The following is a 27303-nucleotide window of genomic DNA, read 5'->3' as shown; positions in this document are numbered from 1 at the left end:
TACTGTTAGAGGTCATCGTTCTTCTAGTGGACAGTGATGCCACATCGAGTTCAAGCTGCTAATCTCAGTTCAATTTCATATGGATACGATCTTGAGTGAGGATACGTCACGGGAAAATTGTTAGATCCTCGCAGGATTCGATAAAAAGTACCTGTATACTATTCGATGGTTCCTAATTCTGTCAGTGTGGAGTTACTAAAGGGGCGAATTAGAAGACGAACTGAGGAGGAGGAGGAAGAGGAAGAGAAAAGGGGGCAATTTGACTATGAAATGAAGTTTTTGTTATTTCTTCAGAAATACCAAGATGAAGTACAATTGGATTACTGGTGAAATTCACATAAAAATCTAGCTGTTGCTGATGCGCATAGGCATCGCCAGCTCCTACATTGTGCACAGGATCATCGCCAACATCCAAGTCAGCGCCAAAAGGCTCAGTCTCCAGCTCTGCTTCGGACTCGTCCCCCCAGAAGTTTCCGTAGCTCGTCGTCTCGGCTGCCGGCGCAGCCACGGATGGAACATCATGAACCTCACTGTGCACCTGCTCCGATGATGCCGCCACCGCCGTGCTGGGAAATTCACATTGCGCGGTTGGAAATTTCACTTCTTGGGCAGCGGTCGCGGCGTCAGAAAGTTCAGAGCAGACGCCGCACACTTCGATCCAACCATCGTCGGATTCCCACTCCGGCAAGGCCGAGGGCGGACCTGCCAATGCCCTGATCCTGTCGGCTGCGCTGTCTGGAATCTCATCGTCCTCGTCGTCGGCGTCCGACTCCCAAAATGCGGCATCCAGCGTGCTCTTGGGAGACTCCCACTTGGGCTTTGCGTCCTCTGCTTTGACGACGCAGCCGGCGGATGCCAGGAACGGGTGCTCCAGAAGCTGCGCCGCCGTCCACCGCTCGCCGGCGTCACGCCTCAGGCACTTGCCCAGGAAATCCTTCGCCTCCGCCGACAGCCACTCCGGCGCCTCCGGCACGGCGTCCGTGTACCCGATCAGGCGCACCACCGCGACCACGTCGTCCAGGTCCAGGTCGGTCCACGGGGCGCGGCCGGTGGCCATCTCGATGACGGTGCATCCCAGCGCCCAGACGTCGGCCGCGGGGCCCTGCTCCTCCCCGCGCGCCACCTCGGGCGCCATGAACGCCGGCGTGCCGCCGATCGGGCCCTTGGAGCCCACGCGCCTGGCGCACCCGAAGTCCGCGAGCTTGGCGCGCCCGTCGGCGCCGATCACCACGTTCCTCGCCTTGACGTCCCCGTGCACCACGGACTCCTCCCCGTGCAGGTACGCGATGCCACGGGCCACGTCCGCCGCGTACGCCCGCAGGGCGGCCTCCGCGAGGCGGCCCCCATTCCTCCCCACCTCGTCGGCCAGCGAGCCGCCGGGCGCGAACTCGAGGAGCAGCTGGAACTCCCCGCCCGCGGCGGCGCGGAAGCCCAGGCAGGGGAGCACGTGCGGCGAGCGGAGGGCGGCCATGATCCCGCCCTCGCGCCGCAGCTGCGCCGCCCCCGCGGCGCCGGCCGCCGACTTGACGGCCAGGAGCTCGCCCTCCTCGCCCGCCGCGAAGAGCGACACGACGGCGCCCGACGCGCCGCGGCCGAGCGTGCGGAGCCGCGTCAGGCGGCGGCCGCCGACGCCCGCGTCCATCGCCGCCATCTCGGTGGAACTCGTGATCCCACTGGATTTCCTTTCGGTTTCGTTGGGGGTGGGGGCTTGTGCTTAGGTCTCGGGAATTTCGCGTCTGCGTGGCGCGATGCCGGCGACCCGGCTGCGGGCCGCCTATTTATAAGCGTGGGTGGCGAGGATGGCCGGGGCGAGTTCGGTGGCGTGCCCGACTCGGTGGCGGGTTCCGGTTCGGTGGCGCGCTCGCCAGAGCACGTGAGGAATGCGGGAGGCGTCGGGGGTTCGGGCTCTCCACGTGCGGTGGCTGACCTGTGGGCCGCGCAGGGTGGGTCCCGGCCGGTCCTGATATTTGGCCGCGTGGGACGCACGGAACGTGGGTTTTGCGGGCAGGGCAAGTGGAAAACGAGGGCGGAATGGCTATTTCGGACTGGATGCGGTGACTATACTCGTGCCGGTTTTGAAAGGAAGCTTCACGGGTTCTAGATCTATTTCCGGGTGGCCACGTACTCCCGGGTAGGAGGGGCTTGAGCCCCGGCTGACGTGATGATCCGTTCCCGTCGGACGGCATGCTCATCGCAACTCGAATCTCGCCACGTCGACGAGGTGATGCAAGCCACGCAGATGCAGCAGCAGCAGCCGTGGTTGATCCAACTCCAACCTCGCTACCGCTTAGCCCTTGGCGGCCCTGTGCAAGCTCTATCTCCCAGCTGCGCCCGGGCGTGCCGGTGCTGCCACCTGGGGGGCGCACCTGGTGCCCGAGAGTCGGCGAAGTACAGGTTGGGCGGTAGGTTCGGCCGGAGAGTGGACTGCCTGCCAGTTTTGACAGGTGTGGAGCGGAGCGAGGAGCCAGTGTTTGTTGCCGCTCGCGCACCTCCTTTTCTCGTTGTGGAAAGCACACTTGTCCCCCCGCGCGGGCGTCGCTGGTGAGCTGTTGAACGTGTGGGAACAGCGGTGCTGCAGATGGGATCGCAACACCCTACGGCCTACGTACTCTGCATTCGTTTTTGTCAGCTTTAATCCAGAAAAAAAAAAGTTGGTGCGTGAAACACCCTACGCAGCGCTGGAAGCGAGTTCAGGATCGAGCGACGGGGTATGCTCAGAAACGCGTAACTGCAGGCCTCAGTGGAGGAGAACAAAAAAGAAATGCACGGGGTAACATCGACTGATCCAGCACGTATTGGACAATTAATCGTCGGTGTTCCATGGAATGGAAATGGGGGCGGTCGACCTCCATTAAAAAAAAATCGTCGGTGCGTGATCATCTTCTTCTCTGACGACGTCCGGTGGCATTTGATCTCTTTTTGCCAGATGATGAATTCGGGCATCGAGTTTTGCGTGCCAATTGATGTTGCCGCGGCGAGCCCTACCACGGCATGCATGCACCAACACCGGTGAGGTCAGCCTGTGTCGGTCGTTGTTTATCCCCGGGCCGTGCCGGTCCTCCTCCAGACTCCTGAAACTAGCAAACAAAAACGACCCGACATGTGGGCAGCGCGACGCGCAGCCATGTGGGCTCACGAGCCGAACCGAACCGAAGCGAAGCGGGAAGACGTGGTGCGCAACACGGGAACGGAGCAGCTAGCTAGGCGACGCTAGCGCCCGGCGATCCAGTGGGCGCGGCGCCGGCGGCCTACCGATCGATACCGGGCGGATCCAGGAGATACGGGCACACGCCAAAAAATAAAAATAAAATTGCGCGGTTCGGTCTCGGTGGGCTGCACGCCACCACAACACACACATGCTGGGTGCTGCTGCGGCGTGCCGGTCGACTCCGCGACTCGCCGCCTCATGATTGGCCGGCTATACGCTCGCCGTGCCAACCGGTCGATCGAGCTGGATGAGCTGGTCAATCGATCTCTCGCGGGGATCCAAGCCCCCGGCGGTAGTAGGAGTACGCGATCGGTGACCGGGTTTGTTTAGTCGCCGGCTCATCATTAGCGATCGGTTTGGGGATCATGGGTCCTAATGATTGCCCTGCATGGGATGGGACGCTCATTTGGTGTGGAGACTCGGGATAGTTTTGTCAGGGTCAACTGTTGTTGCAAGGGGAAAGCGTTCGCTAGTTCAGAGCGATCGATGCCCTGTTCTTCAACGACACATAAACAACTACTCTAGCTTGATTTCTCTGAACAGTACGCTTTACTTAACCGGCTGCCAAGCTTCATCGCGGATTTATGGTGCCTGCAGTGTGACGGAAGTTTCTGTGTGGCCCTTATACGCAAAAGGCCCTATTACTGGCACAGGTGCTTCCTTAACTGGGTACTGATTGCAAGTTGACACTAGTAGTAGTAGTAAGGTTAGCTCGCCTATCAGGCACCACCAGGTGTACCTGGCCTTGCTTGGCTCGCAAGAAGCGCTCAGCTTAGCCGCACTCTAGCAGAACAAAAGAAAAAAAAATCTGGAGCGCGCTCCTGGTACGAATCATCATGTCATGTCACGGGATCGATCGATCCGAGACTGCCCCGCCGCGTAATCCAGCGCACACTCCTCATGATGAGTGATGCCGGCGGGGGGCGACGCGTGACAGCGATCGGGTTTAACCGTCCGGATCTCTCTCCGGCCCTTGAAGATTCCTTCACCCCGCGCCCCGTACGTTGCTTGGAAGGGAGGGGAAAGGCGGCGAAAGCAACAGAAAAGGCGCCCGGGAAAAAGGCATAGCGGGGCGGCGAGTCATCGGGCATTCAGCCTGAGGAGCGCTCGAAGGAAGCCGAAAGCCGCGGGCTGGGCTCCACTACTCCTCGGGTGGATACGAATGGCAATCAGATCATCAGATGAGGAGGCGGCGGCCGGAGGAGGCAGATGCGCATCGGATGGCCGCACGGCCCCGGTCACCCGTGGACGGTGGTGGACCGTGGACTCGCGCCGCGCCCTCTGCGGCTCTGCCCACCGGCGCGGATCGACGTCAGGCGTGCGCGGTGTGCGGCCCAGCTCGGCGCGGCGCCGTCCACTTGTCCTCGCCCGGTGCGCGCCCATGCCGGGTCCGACGCGCTTGCCGCCGCGCGCCGCCGTGGCATGGCGACCATATCCAGCTATCAAAACACGCAGCTTTAATTTTTCGCACGCATCTGCCTAAACTGTTGGGGTACGGCTCAGCGTGACCACACACTGTAGACTGGACACCGCGATGGCGTCGCGTCGCACATTTGTGTCTTGGTGACGAGAGATCTCGCGCGCCAGGGCGAGTGAGGTGTCCAGCAGGCAGAGTGCACCGTTCGCTCGCGGTGCGTGATCGGGCGCGGCTGGCGGCGCGCTGTGCGTGCCGTGTGGGCCAGCTTGCTGGGCAGGGCAGCGGATAACCTCTTTTCACAGTCTGGAAAACGTTGGAAAGCACGGCGGCGGCGGTGATCCTACAGCGCAGCCAGCAGCCAGCAGCCAGCTCCAGCTCCCTTATCCCGCGCCGACACGGCACGCCACCGTTCCAGAATGGCGCGACGAGTACGCGGCACACTGGCAAGCGGTGACCGCGGCCGGGCGGAATGGAATGCGAGAGCCGGGCGACCACGGCAGGATATTGGATATCCCTCGGCTCCTCCCCGGCTCCTGGCGGATCGCCCACCGGAGGAAGCAACCGGAGGGCGCGACGCGACGCCTACTTTTACTTGTAAAAGGGGCACCTTTGCTGGCCTAGCTCTTTATTTTATCGCCGGCGGCCGGCTAGCACGTGGGCTTTCCTGGACCCCCCGGGTTTACGGTTACGGAGTCCGGAGGTTTTTGACCGCGCCGCGCGGCGGGCGAGCGGGCGAAGTTTACCCTGGAATGGCAAGAGAACCCTTTCTGCGTCCGCGCTGACGCTGCGCTTTTCCGTGTCGACGCGAGTGACTTCCTCCGCGTTGGAACCTTCGGCGCGTGCCGTGGCGGGGAAGCTCAAAGCTGGGCCGGGGATTGGCCGCTGGGTTCCCGTGCGCTTTTTCCTCGTCAGAGTCACAGTCACGGCTACGCGGGCGGCGCAACGGTGAATTTTACAGCGCTCCGGAATTTACATGTGAACGCGTAACGGGAATACGACGCCGTCCATGCGAGCGCCTCCTACGCCGAGAAACAGAGCGCCTTCGAAAGAACACGAATTTCTGAATATGAATGGGGAATGGGGATGGACGGAGCAAGATTTGGGCGAAATCAAAATTCATTGCATTGTCTGTGCCGCAAAGCGATTTACATGGGATTTGATCATGACAGACTGGATTCGCACACAGGTGGTGCCTCTCGTGCTCAGCTGGATCGTCAGTTCCTCCTACATTGTGGGTGCCGGCGCCGCTTTCCGCATCCATGTCGCGGGGCTCGGCCTCCGCGCTCGCTTCTTCTTCGCTTCCGGCACCGCCGGCGACGCAAGTGTCCCCGTTGGCGGCCGGCGCAGTCGCCTCGTCGGATGTGGAGAGCACGTCGATCCAGCCCTCTTCGGCGTCCCAGTCCGGCAGCGTGGAGGCAGGGCAGGCCAGCGCCCCGATCCTCTCCGCGGTGCTCTGCGACGACGGCGCGTCGTGGTCCTCGTCGTCGCTGTCGGACTCCCAGAATGCGGCGTCCAGCGTACTCTTGGGCGACACCCACTCGCCCTTGGCGGCGTCGCGGCCGCCGGCGGAGGCGAGGAACGGGTGCTCGAGCAGCTGCGCCGCCGTGGGCCGGTCGCCCGGGCGCCGTGCCAGGCACCTGCCCACGAAGTCCCTGGCCTCCGCGGAGAGCCACCGGGGCACCTCGGGCGCGGCGTCCGTGTACCCGATCAGGCGCACCGCGGCGAGCACGTCGCCGACGACGCCGCTCCAGGGCGCGCGGCCCGTGGCCATCTCGATGACGGTGCACCCCAGCGCCCAGACGTCGGCGGCCGGGCCCTGCCCCTCCCCGCGCGCCACCTCGGGCGCCATGAACGCCGGCGTGCCGCCGATCGGCGCCCCCGCCGCGCCGGCCCTCCGCGCGCACCCGAAGTCAGCGAGCTTGGCGCGGCCGTCGCCGCCGATCACGACGTTCCGCGGCTTGACGTCCCCGTGCACGAGGCCGGCCCCGTGGACGTAGGCCAGGCCCCGGGCGACGTCGGCCGCGTACGCGGCGGCGTCGCGCTCGGGGAGCCGCCCGCCGCACCGCGCCGCGGCGTCGGCGAGCGTCCCGCCGGGCGCGAACTCGAGGAAGAGCTCGTAGGACCCGTCCCGCCCGGCGCGGCCGCCGATGCATGGGACGACGTGCGGCGAGCGGAGGCCGGCCATGACCCCGCGCTCCCGCCGCAGCGCCTCCGCGCCCGCCGACGCCGGCGCCGCCTTCACCGCGAAGAGCTCCCCGGACGCCTCGTCGGCGGCCAGGAAGACCTCGGCCCCCGACGCGCCGCGGCCCAGCGTCCGCACCCGCGCCCACCTCCCGCTGCTCACGGCCATCGCCGCCATGCCTTCTTTCCTCCGCTAGCTTCTTCTCCCTTGTTGCGTCTCGCTGTTGGTGGTGGTGGTTTCTGTTGGCCCGATGGCTCCTGACTTGTCTCGAGCTGGCTCTCGTGCTGAGTATTTTTGTGGCGGGTGGCAGGTGCGTTTATATATATATATAGGAGGAGGGACTTGTGCTTGGGGCCCGGGATTAGGGAGGATTGCAAGTTTAGAACATGGGGGGAAGAAGGTGTTTGGCGTGCGGCAAAAGCGCGGCGCGCGGGGTGGATTAGGAAATGGGCAAGCCCAAAATATAAAAGAAAAATGGCGAGGGAAGCAAGTCTCTTCCCGCGGGCGGGCGCGCGCGCGCGCGTGGTTAATGCGGCGGGCCTGCGGTGCTCTCTGCGGCTGTGCCTGTGTGGTGTGTGGTGTGGACGCCTGGACGGATGGGCGTAGACTTCTCTGACTTCTCTCCTCTCGCGCGTCGCGTGGTGGGAACGCGCGGGTAATTAACGGATGAACCTTCGCAGTCCGCACCCCCACCCTTGTCCTAATGATGGATTTAGACATCCGAATTCTTCGAACAAATTTGATATTTTAAAATAGATATATTTAAAATTTTATGCTAATCTTTTTTATATTATCAAGCATATTATTATACATAAGAATAAAATTTTGTATAGATTTTTTTATGTATTATTTGCTCCCTACAATTAAAAAGGTGAAAAAAGATTCGAATCCGTATCCGATCCGTATTCGAATTTTTATATCTATTATTTGAGAATATATATGATAAATTTGAGGTTTAGTTTTTATGAATCTTTACAAGATCAATGTTAAATACAAAGCTATGAATTTACATAGTAAATTCTATATCTTATTTGTCCATAATCGAAGAAAAATGACTAAAAATCTAACTTTCGAATAAACATCCGAATCCATCCTTACTTGTCCTCGTTTCACCCGCGCCCGTCAACTCCCGGTCAGGGCGGATGACACTTTCACCGCCCGTTCCCCGCGCCCTCGGACAAGTTCTGGTCAAGTTGGAGGACGCTCCAGCCTGCTACTTCTAGGCCTTGTTTGGTTAGAGGATTTTTTTTGCTCTTTTTATTACTAATTAGAGGTATTAAATTAAGTCTAATTACAGAATAATTTTCATAATTATGGTACCGTAGCATGTGTTGTAGCTTATAAGGTCTTTGACCTCACGGTTAGAGAATGATTAGTGGTGATTACTGTAGCATTATTGGAGACAATCATAGTGGAACTTGACTCATTAGATTCGTCTCGAAAAATTACATCCATACGTGAAAAGATTTCGCAAATAAATTTCGTTTAGTATTCAATGCATACATTCATCTTTTTTTGAAAGAAATTTCAAAGTGCTAACCAAACATGGCCCTAATAGTAGTAGGAGAGACAGTTCGACGAAACAGAGTATTAGACTCAGCGCAGGCACGGTGCAGGGGAAAGGTTTTGGTGCGGTGTACTTTGGACGGGCGAGAGATCAACGTCCTCGTGCAGGGCCGAGTCAGCGCGTGCGCACCTGAAACTGAAAGGGGCTGTGCAGCCAGGGGGGCCACGGTTGGTCGTTCCACACTCTGCTGTAGCGTCGTGGAAGTCCGCAGGAAATATGGTGTGCAGCCACCAAATCCTCCTCCGTTAATAAACGTCAAGAGAGAGAAAATTATTTTCGAAAAGGAAAATGAGAAAAAAAATTGGCAATCACTGTGTTCTACTATCTGGTGCTGGAGGCTGGTGCTGGAATATTATGAGAAAAAAATACTACTGGCTGGCTCGTGCCGGATGCTGATGCTGGAATGTTATGAGAGGAAAACAGCGGAACAGAGTGAGTATAGCCTGGACTGGAGGACCTTGTTCGCGGCCGTGTAACGCAAGCTCGGGCGGGAGCGGCGGCGTCAGCAGCAGCAGCCCTGCTTTGCGGGCAACTGTACGGCGTCGTTCGCAAACTTCTCCGCGAGTACGTCCCGTGCATGCGCCGGCGCATGCGGCCGTGAATCATGCCACCGTCGTCGGGTCACCTGAAACTCGCCGCCGGGATCCTTTCACCGGGATAGCGCGGCGCGGGCGGCCGTCGACGCCTCCCCTGATAAAAAAAGAGAAACGGAATCCGTTGCGATCGGATTCAGTATCACGGGGGGCGTCCGAGGACGACACGAATCATATGCAGCGCAGCGCGCCGTTCCGCGGCGGAATATTCCCGTGCATATGCAGCGCGCCTCGCCGGCATGTTCTGCTGCTGCGGTCACCGCCGGGCCGCGTCTCGGCGCCGCGGACCCTGCGAGCGGCGTGCGGCCGGCGCAGGCGGAAAGCCGCGCGCGACAAGTGGCGTCGCGGGCAGGTCCCCCCCCCCCCGGCGGCCCCCGTGGTGGCCCATGCCGTGCGCCGACCGAAAGCGGCGAGGCGGATGCGTGCGCTTTGCGGCGGCGCTGGTGGGCCCTGCCCTCAAAACGGTGGATGATGGATGGATCGGATGGAATGGATGGCCGGCGCTCGTCGCGTGCGATGCGGTCGCGTCGGATGCGTTGCTTCCCTGGGCAGCGTAAGCGCGGCTCCACTCGTCGTCCGGCTGCCAGTGCGCCGTCGGCCGGTCGGCCCGCCCTCCCGGCCCGGCCCCGCTTCGGTCGATCGGTTGCGCCGGGTGGGTTGATTCTACGCCACTTCACTCCCCATTTCACCGCTGAATCAAGTAAGAATCCAGGCTTTACTTTTGTTCCAGTTTTGGAGACGGTATGGCTGCACCGTTCGTGGCGTCCCGTCCGTCCGATCGGACAATCGAACGGCCGTTCTGAAAGTGGACGGCGATGCTTTGGGATCATGCATGCAAATCATACGTGCACGGGGAGTGATGGAACGAATCCGATGGAGAAAGGCATTGGTACCGTATCACGGCACGCGGATTTGTGGCTGTGGCAGCACACTGGTTTCATGCTTCGCTTGAACTCGATCTCACCACGGACTGCCGCTGCCCCTGCCCGTGACGCCACGGTGCCAGGCCTGCCAGCCCCTAAACGACTGTAAACGCGTCTGTCTGTCAGATCTGGGCGACGTGAAAAATATTAAACTAAATGGACGAGCGACGGCCGGGCAGGCTTCAGACGGCTTGCGCACATGAGCTCGCCCTTTTTGGAGATCCGGGGAAACCTCTCTTGCGACGCCGCACTCTCGAGTTCGAAGGTCCGCTCGCTGAAGTCAGACACACACACACACACCCGGGACGCCCATCAAAATGTCAACCGTGAGGGTTCCCTTAGGGTTTATGCGACTTAGAAATGCCACCACCTCACCTAATGATTGGAGTTAAAATAAAAAAAGAATCTTCCATGATTGAGCTCCACACCGCTGGTCCAGTGCACATTCCATTTCTTAACCCCATGGCGCCAATCGGAACCATGATTCAGGCCACAAGGCGAATTAAAATGGCGACTTTTAGTTGGACCGGCTCCAGTTGCGAAGGCTAGCTACTGCCGTAGCCTGTAGTGCTGTAGCAGGTCAACCGTTTTGACACCTCTCGATTGGTCGTCTTTCTTCCCAGAAAAAGAAAGTGGCCATGTACTTGTAAAGTTTATTAATCTGCCGGTTGGCCGGAATTGCTGCTGACGTGCGAGCATGACGGCGATGCCGGGTGACGGGCGACGGGCGCGGCGGATACGGGATCCGAGGTCGTGCGTCCGGTCTGATCTCGCCGGACCGAGAGGATCCTCCGGCGAGAAGATAAGAAAGTGACGGACACGAACTGGGGAAACGCGTGCGTACGGACGAGGTGGTAGAGTTGCATGAAGCCTACCCTCGAAGCGTAGTGCTCGCAGAGTGGCCTTTCAGTCGATGGATGCATCAATCTATCTATCTATATCCATGTCGTTTGACTTCGCGTAGCTCGTAGCAGGCTAGCACCCAAACTTGAAACGACCGTATCCATGTAGTTGCTTGCAGAGGCAGAGCACAAGTTCAGTGGATCCATCCATCCATGTCGTTCGACACTGCAAGTCTGCAAGTATTGAGCGCGTAAATCTACGGTCCTCTGCACCTGTGGTCAATCTCCTAGTTGCTTACAATAATTCACGCATCATTCCAAGCTCAGATGTGATTTTCTTCCTCTTCTTCTTCTTTTGTGTGGCTTTCAACAGCAGGAAGTGCAGAGATTGTGCTGCACTCCAGCATTCGCCAAAGGTGAGGTGGAGCCGATCGGCGATGCTCTTCAGAGCCTGAGGAATGTCAACGCCGTTGCTTGTGAATGGCGCGGCGCAGTCGACGAAAAATGTCTGCGCGCTTTGCTTTGTGTTTCAGGTACCCAGCCGGGTCAGCGGCCAAATTTTTCTTCTAAAAGAAAGGGCGTCAACGCCCTTGCAAAAGTGGATGTACAGTACAGAAAAAGGGGACTGGACTTTTAGGCCTTTAGGCAAGGGATGTTGACTTGCGAAGGCTTGAGGAATACTACTAGTTTATTCGATGAGGAAGCTGACCAACTGAAAAGGAGGCCATTTTTTCTTTTGTTCAGTCGCCTCCTTTTAGGGGTGAGCACTGTGCCGTCATCGATCCGCAAGATGGAGGAGGGTATCTTCTTTGTGAAATGTAGATGGGAATGAGGCCAGGAGAAGTACAGCCCTTTTGGCCAAGGCCTTGTTTAGTTGCGTGTAAAACACTGTAGCACTTTCGTTTGTATTTGATAATTATTGTCCCGCCATGGGTTAACTAGGCTCAAAAGATTTGTCTCGCAAATTACAATCTAACTGTGTAATTAGTTATTTTATTTAGCTACATTTAATACTTTATGCATGCGTTGAAATATTCGATGTGATGGGGAATCTTGTAAAGTTTTGGAATTTTAAAGGGAACTAAACAGGGCCCAACTCCACCGGAGCACATCATCCCGTCTGGGTCTGAACCCTGGGCTTGATTCCCTGGAATTGGCAGCTTGCCACTGGCCTTTGGCGTCCGCGAACTGGTGTGCTGGATAAGGATCAAGGCTAGGCAGGCAGATGGCTAACCACTCGTCATCTCAGCCTTGAGTGATCAAATAATGGGCCGGTGACATAAGGACTGAGCACCGGAGCTGAGCATCATTGGTGGGGGCAGTTGTCTGCACGGCGCAGTCCTGTCCTGTGTGTGCTCTATGGACTACAGTTGGGAACTCACTTGGATCCTTTCAAAAAAAAAAAAAGAACTCACTTAGGAAATCGACAAAAGGGGCGCTGCGTCTATTCCGCCGAATCTCTGCTGCGGACACAATCTTCTTTGTTTTGAAAGATGAAAGAAAAACAGCACGTTTTATCTCTTTTTCTGTTTTTTTGGAAAACTCCACCTTTGCAGTTAGCGCTCCATAATCGCAATGTGCCAGTCAGTTTCAAACTTGAGATTTTTTTTTTTTTGAGATAAGTTTCAAACTTGAGATGTGTGTTATCTGTAGCAGCCGTTTCTGTTAGTTCGGTCCTATGCAAGCCCAGCACTGAATGGACCGGACCTGGCTCACTGATAATTGGACTGCAACTAGATCACATTTGGGTTTTCACTTGGTTTGTGGGCCTTAGTGTGGGTTGAAGGTGGCCCATTTCTCCTCCGTTTTGGAGAGGTGGATTGCAGTCCTGTTGTTTTTGTTTTTTCTGATAAAGACCCTGTTCGCTACGTACGTTTGTATCGAGATAATTTACACAGGTATTGGTATGGGCGCGGATATGCATCACAGGAGGCGACAAAATATGCAACCATCATCTGAAGAATCTCTCTTCCGCGTGCGGTTAAATGGGCCGTCAGCCCAACATGCTAGGATTATAGTATGTCTTATTAATTTACCGCCTCATGATGTGTAACTTTTGACCCTAAAAATGAAAGAGGCAACTATGCATACAGAAAAAACAAAATTAATGATGTCATCCCACAGGCAACAAATTTAGAACTTAAAAAACTATAGATCTTAAACAATTAATCCAAATTAAATTTAGATTACACCATTGAGTTTCTTACGTTAAGATCTTCAAAATAAGACCCCACTTACTATATTTGCACGATATTTTAAAAAAATATTTTTAATACTAAACAATTAATTCTGGATACTGGGACCAAATAATTTAACACCACGAACAAATAATTATTCTTATGAACAAAATAATTAAACATAACGAACAAATAATAATGTACAAAGAACAAAATATTAAACATCGTGAATATTTGATTGTATATGATAAGTGTCGGTACCCCAGGACTGGGGTACCCCCTCTTGCTGTGTCTAGGCAAGAGCCTTAGTAGTCATCCTTGACTACAACCAAACAGCCGGACCCCTGCGGTCCGAAGTCCTGTCCTCCCGACAATGGTCCGGACCCGTTCCACGGCCGGGGAAGGTCCGGGGACGCCACGTGTCCCAAGAGAAACATGCGCTCAAGCGCAAGCAGCCGGGGCTCTGGACCTCCCGAGGAGTCCGGACCCCCGCGGGGTCCCGGACCCCCCGCATAGCAATCGGACCCCTCTCCAAGGGAAGGTTTCGACGCCCCGCCTCAGGATGGTCCGGGGCCGACACGTGTATGAAGCCCTTGGTCTCCATATTGAGGTTCACCTACCTTCGCATTCATTGCGGTAGGTGGACGTCCGCATTGATATAGCAGAAGCCGAGGCGTTTGACTAGCCAGGGACACTATTGATCGCGTATTACCAAGGTAGTGGGGGCACTGGCGCCGCCCACGCCGCGTCTGCCAGTCTGCCGTAACAGATGGATACGACGGCTCGGCTTCGCCCTTTATGACGCTACATAATAGCCTCAGCAGGCCACGCCGCAAGCTACGCTACTCCAACGGGCACCTAGCTGACGGGACAAGAGAAGACCCCCCTGTGTCAGAGGAGCAGCAGTACGCATATCAGAGGAAAGATTCGCTACCACTGTAGCCACAGTCACGTTGGGCCCACCTGTCGGGGCATCAACGTTCTATGTATCCGCTCCCCCTTGATCTATAAAAGGAGGGGGCGCCGCTAGAAAACCTCAGGCTGGGCAATAACCAAGGCCAGCAGAGGATAGGTTCATACACACCACCGAGAACAATACATCTCCCAGTGGACGTAGGGTATTACGCTCCGGCGGCCCGAACCACTCTAAATCGTGTGTTCTTGAGTCCTTGTCTCAGCATAGCTCCAGCCCCATCGCCTAGTACTTCCCCGAGTACTCCCTCACTGGGAATAGGCGGGTGCGTTCCGCCACCCGGCTGTGGGTACCCCTAGAACCCCCACAACATTTTGGCGCCGTCCGTGGGGAACGTCAGGCGCAGGTTGGATCTTCAGGCCTCTGGGCTGTGTTCTTCCTCTGCAACGACGAACCTGAAGATGAAGGAAGGCAGGGCCACACTCACTCCACCTGTCTTGGCACCGGCGTGGCAGCGCCCTCGGTGCGGCGGCGCACGACAGCAACGCCTGCTGTGCGTCGCCACTGCGACACCTCGGAGCCGGCGTAGCGGCGCACAGCGGAGGCGCCGCTGGGCGCTGCTGCCCCTACGTCGACTCAAGGTTTTCTCTCAAGCAACGGCCACACCTCCTCTGCGGTGGCATGGTGTCGGCTCAAGGCTTCCTCTCAACATGGAGCCTGAAGCCGACGGCCATCCCGGAGGAAGTGGACCGTGTCGTCCTGCCGTCTCCAGCACCGGAGATCCACCTCAGCGTTGCTCGGTGCTGCTGCAGACAGGACCCCGCCACCTCGCGCGGGGGCCCCTGGCGCTAGCACCAAGGACAAGCCGGCGAACGACCGCACTTCTCCACGTGTCGCACCGGTCCATCTGCTGCGCAAGGGCTCTGGTTTCCATCGGCAACGGCGACGGCAGGGGGAGGGGGCCTCTTTCATTCAAAGCCAAAGAATTTGTCTCATGCCATGTAAGCATGTGACAGCTCTTAGGCAAGGAGGGGTCCCCCCGAGCTCCCGAGGTGATGCTGGATGATGCGGTTCAGGCGCGTCCAGGGCGCCTTCACCTCCGAAGAAAAACACGCTGTATAGCATGCAGCCGTAGGTTACTCCTAAGAAAAGACTAAGAGAATTCCTCCTTTGTAATAACGTGGCGCCTACGTGTGTGTCCAGAGCGGTCAAGGTCCGACCTTGTAAACCCGACCTCTGGCCCTATCACACAAAACAGGCAAAAAACGGTCCGGAGCGGTGGAGGTCCGACCTCGTAATCCCGACCTCTGATGTATACCGTGACAACCACAATAATAAAGGAGATTTTCTTTCTCAGTTTTACCTAGGCTCCACCCTGATTACATTTATTCGCCTTGGTTTAACTATTCTTTCCTCTTGACCGGAGTTTCCCTTATTGCTAACAATCCAAGTTAAGTTGCTGGCTTGTGGTCAGGTGAAGACACCCCTTCTAGCTGGAAGGCAGTCCGGACCCCTAAGGACCTGCTCTGGAGAAGTGGTATTTGTATCCTGGGGAAGAGAAGCTCCGCGTGGCTTAGCCTGGTAATGTACCCTAAGTTTACGTACTTCACTACCCTGTTACAAGTACTCTAGTATCCAGGACTGCTGTCTTTAGAGGTCCCGGGCTCTCTTCTAGTATAAGGCTTGGTTTCTTTGCACCTTACTATGAGGTCCGGTAACATGCTTCATCGGATTGTCAGCAACGGTTGCTCCAAGTCCACTCCGGTGGCCCGCTCCGGCGGAGACCGCTCGCCACGGTCGCTCCAAGTCCACTCCGGTGCCCGCTCCGGCGGAGACCGCTCGCCACGGTCGCTCCAAGTCCACTCCGGTGGCCCGCTCCGGCGGAGACCGCTCGCCACGGTCGCTCCAAGTCCACTCCGGTGGCCCGCTCCGGCGGAGACCGCTCGCCACGGTCGCTCCAAGTCCACTCCGGTGGCCCGCTCCGGCGGAGACCGCTCGCCACGGTCGCTCCAAGTCCACTCCGGTGGCCCGCTCCGGCGGAGACCGCTCGCCACGGTCGCTCCAAGTCCACTCCGGTGGCCCGCTCCGGCGGAGACCGCTCGCCACGGTCGCTCCAAGTCCACTCCGGTGGCCCGCTCCGGCGGAGACCGCTCGCCACGGTCGACAAAAGCCGGGTCCGGGAAGTAGTGCTTGCTCCCTGAGCGATCCAAAGTCTGTGTAGCTGCTTAGCTTGGTTCCGTACCCTAAGCCTACACCTTCGTTGCCCCGTGGAGAGCGCTCTAGTACCTAAACCTGGCAACAGGCATACCGGCCTCAGGGGTCCGGGATGCCCGCACTCTCCAAGAGCACACCAACGCAATCAAGTTGCGTAGGAACACATCACGGTGGTGGCCCCACCCGCGGGTTCGTACCTCTCCCGAGGTGGGCCCGGGGGCCACTGTCGGTACCCCAGGACTGGGGTACCCCCTCTTGTTGTGTCTAGGCAAGAGCCTTAGTAGTCATCCTTGACTACAACCAAACAGCCGGACCCCTGCGGTCCGAAGTCCTGTCCTCCCGACAATGGTCCGGACCCGTTCCACGGCCGGGGAAGGTCCGGGGACGCCACGTGTCCCAAGAGAAACATGCGCCACCCGGCTGTGGTTTGCAGCACCACGACAATAAGTAATGAAAAATAAATATCGCGAACAAATGACTTAACATCACGGAACAATTTATTCTAAAGAAGTGAACAAATAATTTGACGTTGCGAACAAATTGGTTACACACAGACAAATAATTTTATAGGAAGATAAATACATCTATATATAGGACAAGTTTTCCTATATAGGATAAGTTTTTTCTACACGCATGTGTAACTATTCCCATCATCAGTATAGCACCATGCGTATTGTCGTGGTGTGGAAAACCACAGCCGGGTGGCGGAATGCACCCGCCTAATCCTAAGTGTAGGATGTGCTTGGGGGCAGTCAAGGAATGCTCGATCTAGAGGCGTAAGAACACGGAAGCACACAAGGATTTAGAGTGGTTCGGGCCGCCGAAGCGTAATACCCTATGTCCACTGTGTGATGTATTGCCTGAGCTTGTGTGCAAGCTGGGGGAGGAGCTATGCCTGTATCTGCATGTGTGAAAACTTGTGGAACTTCCTATTCTAGCGGGAGTGCTCTCCCTTTTATATGTCCAAGGGGAGCACGTACACTGAGCGGGGCCCCGACAGGTGGGCCCGGCGATGTACTATAAACTATACTTTGGCCTTCAATGCCTCAGATCCAGAGATCTTGTCGTCGGCTTCCGTGCGTAGCTTCTAACCAGGGATGGTCTTGAGTTGTCCTGTCGGAGTAGAGTCCAGCCTCTGGAGAGCGCGTCGAGGTCATGATGAAGCGCGGAACTACTGACTCAGTCCGCTGTAGCAACGTGCACTGTTGCTCAAGTTAGTAGCTGGTCATCATGACTCGTCGCCCATGCGCGCGGCGCTGAGACACTGCTGCATGCCTCGATAACAGATGAGCCACCTTTGAAACTGGCGGGCTTACCGTGTTGTCATGTCACGCCAGTCCAACCCGTGAGTGGGTATCCGATGCCCTGCTCTGGCAGCGCACCCCAACAACCAGCATTTAATGTGGTAGGAGGGATGGCTTCAGGCAGAAGACTCGTGCCTGTGGGACACGTGGCGGCACCGGACCCGGGGGTCGGCGGCCGCGCCCACAGGGGCACGTGGCGGTTCCGGACCCCGGCCCAAGCGGGGAGCGGAGGTCCGGAGGTCGGCCCTATGGGATATGTGGCGGCACTGGACCCTGGGGTCGGCGGCCACGCCCACAGGGGCTTACGAGAGCTCCGGACTCCTACCCAAATAGGGTGCTGGGTCCGGGTCCCATGGCTGGCTCGATGACTCAGGCCTCCTGGAGATCCGGCTTCCACTTGTAGAGGCCCAGGTCCGGCCCGCGGAGGTTCGGGACCTGTCCGCGGGGGTCCGGACCCGTGGTCTGTGGTTGCCGCTCCTGAGCGCCTTCATCCTTGTCTTGTAGGAGAGGGTACTCCTGTCTGAGTGTACCGACAGTGGCCCCCGGGCCCACCTGGAGGTAAGGTACGAACCCGCAGGTGGGGCCAGAACCATGTCGGAGTCGTCGAGAAACGCCGTTCTTCCTTCCCTGGATTCTGCTGTCGAGCGCCTGCGTCGCCTGAAGTCCGCCCTCGGCGCACGCGTTGTCACCGAGGGTCAGGAGCCTGTTTGGATGGCGGCCAAGCAGCCCTGCACATGACTTAGGATCGGCGTTTAATAACATACCCACGTGGTCCCAAATCCTGTTGGCAGAGGTTCTTTGAGATACGCAACCGGACCTGAGGAACAGAGCTTAGGAGGCCAGCCCTGAAGCTAGAATGAGGTCCGGACCTCTAGGTATGCAGTTCCGGGTACTAGGGCACCTGTTACAGAGTGGTGGAGTGCGCAGGCTTAGGGTACGGAACCAGGCGAAGCGGCTGCACAGGGCTCCGGACCACCCCCGGGAACAAGTACCTCTTCCCCGAAGCAGGTTCCTAAGGACCCGGAACCACAGCCGGGTGGCGGAATGCACCCGCCTAATCCTAAGTGTAGGATGTGCTTGGGGGCAGTCAAGGAATGCCCGATCTAGAGGCGTAAGAACACGGAAGCACACAAGGATTTAGAGTGGTTCGGGCCGCCAGAGTGTAATACCCAACGTCCACTGTGTGATGTATTGCCTGAGCTTGTGTGCAACCTGGGGGAGGAGCTATGCCTGTCTCTGCATGTGTGAAAACTTGTGGAACCTCCTGTTCTAGCGGGAGTGCTCTCCCTTTTATATGTCCAAGGGGAGCACGTACACTAAGCGAGGCCCCGACAGGTGGGCCCGGCGATGCATTATAAACTACACTTTGGCCTTCAATGCCTCAGATCCAGAGATTTTGTCGTCGGCTTCCGTGCATAGCTTCTGACCAGGGATGGTCTTGAGCTGTCCTGTCGGAGTAGAGTCTAGCCTCTGGAGCCGCGCGTCGGGGTCATGATGAAGCGCCGAACTACTGACTCAGTCCTCTGTAGCAGCGTGCACTGTTGCTCCAGTTAGTAGCTGGTCATCATGACTCGTCGCCCACGCGCGCAGCGCTGAGACACTGCTGCGTGCCTTGGTAACAGACGAGCCGCCTTGGAAACAGGCGGGCTTACCGTGTTGTCATGTCACGCCTGTTCAACCCGTGAGTGGGTATCCGATGCCCTGCTCTGGCAGCACACCCCCAACCACCAGCATTTAATGCGGTAGGAGGGCTGGCTTCAGGCAGAAGACTCGTACCTGTGGGACACGTGGCTGCACCGGACCCGGGAGTCGACGGCCGCGCCCACAGGGGTACGTGGCGGTTCCGGACCCTGCCCAAGCGGGGAGCGGAGGTCCGGAGGTCGGCCCTGTGTGTAACACCCCGGGTGTCTGCACAGTAATTAATTAGGTGTCTGCACAGTGATTGTGTAGGTTTGATATGCATCATGTGTGTTGTGGGGATTCTAGGGGTACCCACAGCCGGGTGGCGGAACGCACCCGTCTATTCCCAGTGAGGGAGTACTCGGGGAAGAACTAGGCGATGAGGCTGAATTTTCGCTGGGATAAGGACTCAAGAACACACGATTTAGAGTGGTTCGGGCTGCCGGAGCGTAATACCCTACGTCCACTGTGAGATGTATTGTTCTTGGTTGTGTGTATGAACCTATCCTCTGCTAGCCTTGGCTCCTCCTCCTCAGCCTGAGGTTTTCTAGCGGTGTCCCCCCCCCCCTTTTATAGATCAAGGGGGAGCGGATACATAGGGCGTTGATGCCCCGACAGGTGGGCCCAACGTGACTGTGGCTACAGTGGTAGCGAATCTTTACTGCTGCTCTCCTGACCCAGGGGGGTCTTTTCTTGTCCCGTCAACTAGGCGCCCGTTGGAGTAGCGTAGCTTGCGGCGTGGCCTGCTGAGGCTATTATGTAGCGTCATAATGGGCGAAGCTGAGCCGTCGTATCCATCTGGTAGACGCAGTATGGGCGGCGCCAGCGGCTCCACTGCCTTGGTAATACGCGATCAATAATATCCCCTGGTCAATGAGACGCCTCAGCTTCTGTCATATCAATGCAGACGTTCACCTACTGCAATAAATGCAATGGTGGGTGAACGTTGGTATGGAAACCCAAACGGCCATGTCTTGCAGACACGTGGCGGCCCCGGACCACCCCGACGCGGGGCGTCGATCTCTTCCCTTAGCGAGGGGTCCGGTTATTATACAGGGGGTCCGGGACCTCATGAGGGGTCCGGGACCCTGCGGGGGTCCGGTCTCCTCGGGGAGGTCCGGAGCCCCGACTGCTTGCGCACGAGTTCCTGCCTTTTCCGGGACACGTGGTGTCCCCGGGCCTATCTCAACTGAGGATCGGTCCAGGCCGCTGCTGGGAGAACAGGATTCCGGACCTCAGGGGTCCGGCTGTTTGGATGTAGTTAAGGATAACTACAAGATCCTTGCCTAGACACAGTAAGAGGGGGTACCCCAGTCCTGGGGTACCGACAATGTGCTTGAAATATGTAAAAAGGATCTTTTTGTAATTATGAAAGGTTATATGTGTAATTATGATTTTATGCAAGGTCCTTTCTGCAGTTGTGTTGAATAGGTTGTGTAATTATAGCTTTAGTGGAGGGTGTTTGTGCAAAATTTCAGTGCATTTATTGCTTGGCATCCAATTTTGCTTGAAGGTCTACATTTGAAGTGAAATTGCTTTGAAAAAGACAAATTTCCTGGAATTCAAAATCCCTTCAATGATTTTAATTTTAGATCTTGAATCTTTGATCAAATAAATTTTTGCACAACATCAAAGTTGTAGATCTTGAAAAATTGAACAACTTTCATGTTGGGCACTTTTTCATTTGAGCTTTAGTTAAAAAGTTATCTTTGTTTTACATTCTGGTCCTTGGAATTTTCAGATATTGCAATCAGGCCCCCTTTCTCCTATCTCCCTGCTCCCCTGCTTCCCGCGCCGCCGACAGCGCCACGCCGCCCGCCGCCGCGCTGGGTCGCCCCCGGCCAAGTTCAACTTTGCCTCCACTTCACGTGGCGCCTTCACAAGCTCCTGGAACCACTGCCCCCGCGCGCTGGTGCCTCCTCCCTTCGCCACGCCCCCGCCGAAGCTTCGCGCGGCCGCCACCGCGACGCCGCCGTGGCGAGCCCGCTGCAGCACCAAGGACCCCCAATTCGCGCGCGCTTCGGAACCCTGAGCACCGTAGCCTTCTTTTCCCCTCACTTGTTTGGCCTCTCGCCGCTCCGGAAGCCCAGAACAGCGCCGCCGTCCGCTCAAACCCCGGCAGCTCGACCTCGCCGTCGAACCCACCTCTCAGCAGCTCCTCTGCCCACGCTGACACCGCATTCAGCACCTCTTGAGCCTCGCACATCTCCCTGGCCTCTTCTCGTCGCCGATTGTCCACCAAAACCCCTCGCCGTAGAGCTCCGCCGCCGTGCCGAGCTCCGCCGCCGCCGGCTCATCGTGGAGCTCATAGCCCCGGTCTTCCACCATTCAACCCGACCCCTCCATTAGCTTCGCATCGATCTCAGGCAGCTCACTCACCCCTCCCCTTCGCCCATAACCCGTCGGAGCAACCTCACCGACGATTTCCCTTCGCCGCCGCCGCACCTCGCCGCGGGGAACCTCCAATCCGCCCACCCCGAGCCCCAAGAAGACGACCAAAAGGTTCGCAAGGGCCTCCTCTTTCTTTTACCTAACCTCCCCCTCGCTCCCAGGGCCGGACCTCGCCGGTTTTGGCCGGTCAACCGTCGCCCTTCTCTCTGACCCAGCCAAGGGCCTTCGGTTTTGAATTCGAAGAAGCCCAGGGGGCTGTCTGCAAACCCAAGACACATATGAATAGTGCCTTCAGGGACTTGTTTGTTAGGATTTGCTGTAAACTTTGAAATTCAGTATAAATTCATAGGAAATTCGTAAAATAACAAATCTTGGTGTTTTGGAATCCTCTTGAAGAGCTCTATGCAGTAGAACCATAATATGTTAGGCTTTAGTTGCAAGTTTTTGCTGTAGATTTTGATTTGTGTTACTAGGTGTATAAATACTAGTTATTTTCTCTTTTTCTTATCTAATGCTTGAAAGCTGGTATTGCTCTGAAATTTTTGTGGTAGTTTACTCTTGTTAAACTAGCTTTTCTATAAAAATTTCATGATCAGTTACTTGTTTTATCTATTTATTTGATTTAATCCTTGTTTAGTATACTTTATTTATGATAAATAGTTTCTGTTCTTGTTAAATCCTAAAAATATTCCTGATTGTTCATATGGAGTATATTAGTTTGATCAGGAAGTTTGAGCTTTAGTTAATGACTAGAACGGGAGATAAAATTGAATCTTGCTAAACTGATGTCTGTTTTGTTTATTTTCTCCGAATTAATTATGTGTAGATAAAATCATGAAAAATTCACAGTAGATAAATAATCCCTGTGTAGGACTCCTGTTAATTTTTGAGCTTCTGTTTTGCTCTAGTTTGATCTGTAGAATTCAAGCTTGTGCTAGGTGTTGCCTGCATAAATGATTTGTTGTGATTAAATGGTTACATGTCTTGGCATGATTTTTGCAGGGTAGCTTAGTATGTTAATGTTATGTTTAGGGTAATTTTTGTAGAATTTATTACTATTTGTACTCTGATTTGTTGATTTATTTACAAACCATGACTTAGTGGTATAGTAAATCACCACCACTCATTTTATGAAGTTAGTTAACTTCTTTTGTGCTGTTGATCATGATGCCTTGTGTAGTTAAATTTGTTATTTAATTACTCTATAACAAATAGACACGACTGCCTTATCGGCCGGGACGTACGAGTTGATTCCGGAGTCTGACGGAGGTGATCTCGAAGCTCAAGTAAACACTGCGGAACTAACTGAAGCCCCGGACCAAAGTTCGGAAGAGCCTAGAGCTGAAATAGTTAGCAACTACCGAGAAGGCAAGCCCCGGACATAACCTATACTTCAAATTAATATCATTTACTGTATTATTTTACTTGTGCATTTACAGTTCATAGGAGTTGAATTGAAACCTTAGATGCATGATCCTAGGAACCTATGTACTGAACACTAGACTTGAGTTCGAATAATTGCTAAGCTTATAGGACCGGTAAAAGTCGAGTGATTGCCTGTCACTCGCGAGCTTTATAGGAATTGATTGTTTACTTTCTGTTATCAATATAAGGACGAGGGACGGGGTTGTGTTCGATATCATGACCTTATGTGATACCCCGTCTGTGTTGATGAACTTACTAAGGTCGCGGTGTGTGGTAGTGCCGGTTAAGTTTTTGAACGTACTAGCCACATGCCGTAAATATGGTACGCGGTAAGCCTAGTAACCGATTGGACCGGGGAGTGGATATACCTGACACTCTCTCTTAGAGATAGGTTTTATTTTATGTTGCGCAACACTACGACTTCTAGGGACAAGGGTGGACCAGGCACGGGTGGACCTTGGAGCCCTGTAGTCGGGGAGAGTGTTCCTATCCACGAGCCGGAAAGAAAGGCAAACGGTTGTTTGGGAACGACCCGACGGTGTTCCAGACGTGTGTGTTAGGTTGTCCTTGCAAAGTTGAATTTTGATTCAGAATCGTCCGCCTCTCACGATGAAATGAGACTGCTTAATTGATCTGCCACACAGAGTAATAAGAGCAACAACATTCTTATTAATCTTGATGTTTGCTTAGAAGTTCCACCATGATTGGATAATAGATGCTTACATAGAATGGTTAATCAACTAGAATCTTGAAGCTAAAACTTGAAAGTAAGGACCTACTCTTTATTGCTTTTCAGCAAAGGAAAACCAGAGCCTTACAAAGCCTTGCATAGTCTAGCTAAGGTGGGCTACTTATACCGTTGTCGGTTAAGTCTTGCTGAGTATTAGAATACTCAGCCTTGCTGTTGAAACTCTTTTTCAGGTATGAGTTTTGAGGATCAGATCGCTAGCTTGACCTATCCTTGCTCGTTGCCTCCTGGCTGGTCTGTAGAATGGGATACGTCTGCGACCGGCAATGACTGTGACGAGTGATACCATGCTTGGGCTAGCTTGGTATACTTTTGCGACGTGTTGTAGTCATCGTGTTTCATCTTCCGCTGTTTAGACTCTGAACTTATGATCATAACTTGTATAACTGTTTTATTTAAGTTGGATTTGTAATAATGTTTTTAACTGGTTTGTAATCATTACTATGCCTGTGTTGTAAAAATTGTGGTTGTAATATCTCTGGACTCGCCTTCGTGCGGGGTATGCTTGTTCGATCCGAGAATCGGTGGTTGTATCGGGACGTTACCCGACAGACCAAAAATTGTTCCGTTTGAAGTGCGTTTAAGCTAATGTTGCCTTTATGGTGATGGTTTACGCACTTGAGCCGGGATAATTTAGGCGGTTCTGCCACACTGTGGGACACGTGGCGGCGCCGGACCCTGGGGTCGGCGGCCGCACCCACAGGGGCTTATGAGGGCACCAGACTCCTACCCAAATAGGGTGCTGGGTCCGGGTTCCTTGGCTGGCTCGATGACTCAAGCCTCCCGGAGATCCGGCTTCCACTTGTAGAGGCCCAGGTCCGGCCCGCGGAGGTTCGGGACCTGTCCGCGGGGGTCCGGACCCGTGGTCCGTGGTTGCCGCTCCTGAGCGCCTTCGTCCTAGTCTTGTAGGAGAGGGTACTCCTGTCTGAGTGTACCGACACGTATGTTCTCATACTCATTTATCACTTCAATTATGTTCACATACTAATTCTAAGATACATCAATTCACATGTAAAAAATATATTTATAAAGATATATACACAAGCTAAAACAAATTAGTATATAAAGGAAATAAATTATTTTATACACCAATTTATGAATCTACAATACAAAGAAATTAATTTTCATGTGAAAAGAAATATACTAAGTAATAGCAAATTATGAACGGATTGAGACGCTAAATATGCATGTGAAAAAATATACTAACTACTAACAAATATTCTAAGTGTTGTAGTGCTAAAACATATAACATTCTATTAAAATTTTGAAAAAGAATAAAAATATAAATTAAAAATAAATCATATGAACTCACACAATAAATTAGCATACAAAATAACTGAAGAAAAGAAATAAAAAATGTAATCCAAAAAAATCAATGGAAAATACAAGGAAGAAAATTGAGAATAAAAGGCAAAACAGAAAATAGAAGAAATAATATGTTCAAAGAGAGAAAACAAATAGTGGAAGAAAAAATGAAAGATTTTCACTAGTCATACGAAAAGAAATAAGGTATGGGAAATAGAGGAAGAGAGAAGGAGAAAAAAATATTAAACGGTCAATGACCAGCTTTCATGCGTACTAAAAGAAGAAAGGAAGCATAAAAACTACAAGCAACGAAAATAGTAATAAGAAAGAAAAGCGAAGGAAAAAAAATTAAAAATAAATACTTCACAGCAAACTTGCATGTATGCATGCATGTGTTCATGTATACTATAACACATGCGCATATGTATGGACATGCATAGCAAATATGCTTGCTGCATGCTATAACCAAAATGTTATTAGGCTGAAATCAATTCCATGGACCTACTAATTTCTTCGGGCGATGGTTCTGCCAATCATAACCTGCGCGATATATAGCTATTCCGTATTGGTATTGCCTGATTGACTGATGGTGGTCTGGACTCAGCAGTTGACTTTGTAACCCAATAGCCTGAGATGCTGACGAGAGCTTCATAGTTGTGGCTTCTACTGTCGAATGCATGGTTGCAGGCTTGCAGCCTTGCAGGTGTTTCGTATATTGTGATAGCAGCTAAAAATGTTTCTTGCAAGTTGTATTGATTTTAATACTGTTTAGTTCTAAAAAAAATTCTACAGTACCCGTCACATCGAATGTTCGGACACATATATGGAGCATTAAATGCAGTTGAAAAAATAACTAATTACACAGTCTAACTGATTAGCACGAGATAAATCTTTTAATCCTAATTAGTCTATGATTGAACATTATTTATCAAATAACAAATGCTATAGTATCAAAACCCAAACATTTTCGCCAAGTAAACAGGACACAGTGGTTCTTGCAGCCTTTGGTTATCGGAGTATTGAACTGAGCCAGTCGAGACTCGAGAATGAAGAGTTGACTTGCCCACTGGCCCTGCCTGTCCACACACAACCACTAATCCAGTGTAGTACATTATAAAGAAGCTCGCTGCGCGGTCTGCAGCAGTAATCCTCAGGCCACAACCAACAAGACGAGACAGACCCCTCGATCGGTGCCCCAGCTATCAGTGCGCTGGCTCGGCATCCCGGGCCGCCATGGCGCGACGACCATCCCCGTCAACGCCTCTCCTCGCCGCCGTGCTTCTCCTGCTCGCCCCGCTGCTCCCAGCACGAGAGCTCGGTGCGTGTACATGCACGCTGCAAATCATCCAGTTTACATACTATCATCGATGCCTTTCCATTCGATTGCTGACCAACCAAGTTATTTTCTTCTCCTCTTGGTCGTCGTCAGGTGGTTCCAGCGAGCAGCACGTCGTCCGCTCGCCGTTGACGTTACCAGCAAGCGACGGCGACGGCGACGGCGCGGTGGTCACTCCGGAGCTCGGCGCGCTGCTGCCCCTGCCCGGCGTGAGCAGGCCGGGAGGGCGCGCGCCGCCGGCGCCCAAGCCTAGTTACGGGCCGCAGCCGCTGCGCGAGACATCGTCGTCATCGCGCGGCCTCGGCATGTTCCCCTTCCCCGGTGTGTCAGGGAGGCAGGGGCTCGCGCCGCCGTCGCCCGAGGGGAACGCGCCGCCCCACTACGGCCGCTCGGGTCCGGCCGCCGCGGACGCGCGCGGCGCGCTCCGCGTGTTCCGGGACGCACTCGCCCGGTACGTGGTCGGCGCCCTCGTCCGGTGATCTTGTCTGCACGCCGGCGGTGTGCCGGGGCGAGCTTATATATGCACGTGCGCGCGTGGCAGGACTGAGAAGCTTCGTGTGGATCGCACAGGTTGTAAGTTTGTAAACGTGCTAGTACGGGTAGTGGTGTTTGTTGCAAGTGGTATCCTTGACCCTTGTAATAAGACTATAGAGAACCCCTAATAAGTTTTTGTGACAGTGTAGATATTGTATATATATATATACTCCTAATTTGCATTTGCACGGCAGCCGCACGCCTCATCATTCGTTAATGTTTCCTGTGTCCGGATACGAATTAGCCACCGCTGTTAAAATACGGTTGCATATTTAGATTTCACACGTTTGAAAAATTTAGCTACTCTCAAGCAAGTATCCGCTGCCCAGCAATCAATTCATGTATTTTTTTTTAATTCGCCAACAAATCAACCACCATTGTTAACAACGAAATCTAACCACCACCGTCAGCAAGATAATGATGTACTCCATACTCCTACAGTTTAGGAGCCGTCCACTGTCCACACATCCAAGCGCTGAAGCGGTTGTGAGAGGAGAGCCCATCTTATTTTTATCCATGCTTAGAGGTATCTCTAACACATGAT

At 54.4% G+C, this 27303-nt stretch overlaps 3 protein-coding genes across 3 annotated transcripts; 1 reads left to right on the top strand and 2 right to left on the bottom strand.

Annotated features, from left to right (window-relative positions):
- Positions 1 to 208: 208 nt before the first annotated feature.
- Positions 209 to 1733, bottom strand: LOC120700658 (mitogen-activated protein kinase kinase kinase 18-like). The gene has a single exon (XM_039984907.1). The coding sequence runs from the start codon at positions 1649 to 1651 to the stop codon at positions 209 to 211; it is 1443 nt and encodes a 480-aa protein (XP_039840841.1). The 5' UTR covers positions 1652 to 1733.
- Positions 1734 to 4288: 2555 nt separating this feature from the next.
- On the bottom strand, positions 4289 to 7216 carry LOC120700657 (mitogen-activated protein kinase kinase kinase 17-like). Its single transcript, XM_039984906.1, has 2 exons — positions 5715 to 7216; positions 4289 to 4647 (listed from the first exon to the last, which is right to left on the bottom strand). The coding sequence occupies exons 1-2, from the start codon at positions 6982 to 6984 to the stop codon at positions 4289 to 4291; spliced, it is 1629 nt and encodes a 542-aa protein (XP_039840840.1). The 5' UTR covers positions 6985 to 7216.
- An 18824-nt stretch (positions 7217 to 26040) lies between these two features.
- Positions 26041 to 26952, top strand: LOC120701265 (translation initiation factor IF-2-like). Its single transcript, XM_039985385.1, has 2 exons — positions 26041 to 26207; positions 26319 to 26952. The coding sequence occupies exons 1-2, from the start codon at positions 26123 to 26125 to the stop codon at positions 26702 to 26704; spliced, it is 471 nt and encodes a 156-aa protein (XP_039841319.1). The 5' UTR covers positions 26041 to 26122; the 3' UTR covers positions 26705 to 26952.
- The last annotated feature ends 351 nt before the right edge of the window (positions 26953 to 27303 follow it).

This window comes from Panicum virgatum, chromosome 3K (assembly GCF_016808335.1).
Source record: "Panicum virgatum strain AP13 chromosome 3K, P.virgatum_v5, whole genome shotgun sequence".
Classification (NCBI taxonomy): domain Eukaryota; kingdom Viridiplantae; phylum Streptophyta; class Magnoliopsida; order Poales; family Poaceae; genus Panicum; species Panicum virgatum.
This window is presented reverse-complemented; position numbering and strand designations above follow the sequence as displayed.